General features: G+C 42.5%; 1 protein-coding gene across 1 annotated transcript in view; it reads right to left on the minus strand.

The window, feature by feature from the left end:
• Positions 1-290: 290 nt before the first annotated feature.
• Positions 291-875, minus strand: part of LOC132014158 (olfactory receptor 51I2-like) — a 21,086-nt gene continuing 20,501 nt past the window's right edge. The window contains exon 2 of the mRNA XM_059394887.1: positions 291-873. Coding sequence (XP_059250870.1) covers positions 291-873 — 583 coding nt within the window. The remainder of the gene's footprint in view (positions 874-875) is intronic.

The following is an 875-nucleotide window of genomic DNA, read 5'->3' on the forward strand; positions in this document are numbered from 1 at the left end:
TAGAAAATGATTCCTAGATTACACCAATCTTCCTCTGTAAAATGTTGTCTAATCACTTAAGGACTCCAATATTTACCTCTCAATGAAAGCCATAGAAGTTTGTTGAATGTACTAGTTATATTTCGTTATCATTTCATAGGACAATTTTTTGATATTTTACTTTTATCCTTCTATATGATATAAAGATAATGATGATATGATGATGATGACAATGATGATGATGAAAATGATACCATGGATGACAACTTATGACTACAGTTAACAGCAGATATTAAAAGCAAACATGGCAGTCACATTTTGACGGGGCGAAACATGCGGATAATGGCTCGGCGGATCTCCTTTGTCTTGGCGCTATAAATGAGAGGGTTGAGCACAGGAGGGACAAAGAGGTACACATTGGACATGAGGACATGTACAAAGCGTGGGGCATGCTTCCCAAAGCGGTGCACTACTGAGACCCCAATCATTGGCACATAAAATGCAAGCACAGCCAAGATATGTGACACGCAAGTGTTGAGAGCTTTCAGGCGTTCCTTGTGGGAAGCGATGGCCATGACTGAATGCAGAATGAGCACATATGAGAGAAAGATAAATAACATGTCCATGCCGAAGGTGGATACAAGAACAAAGAGGCCATAGATGCTGTTGATAGTGATATCAGCACAGGCCAGCTTGATCATGTCTGGGTGCAGGCAATAGGAATGGGAAAGAACATTGGATCTGCAGATAGGCAGCCTCATGAAGAGGAAGGGAAGGGGAAAGAGGGTGATGAAACTCCGAGCCGTCACAGCTACACCTATTCCAGCAATAACTCCATTGGTGAGCACAGTGGCATAGTGTAAGGGATCACAGATGGCCACATAGCGGTCAAAGCT

The sequence above is a fragment of the Mustela nigripes genome, chromosome 1, assembly GCF_022355385.1.
Source record: "Mustela nigripes isolate SB6536 chromosome 1, MUSNIG.SB6536, whole genome shotgun sequence".
Classification (NCBI taxonomy): Eukaryota; Metazoa; Chordata; class Mammalia; order Carnivora; family Mustelidae; genus Mustela; species Mustela nigripes.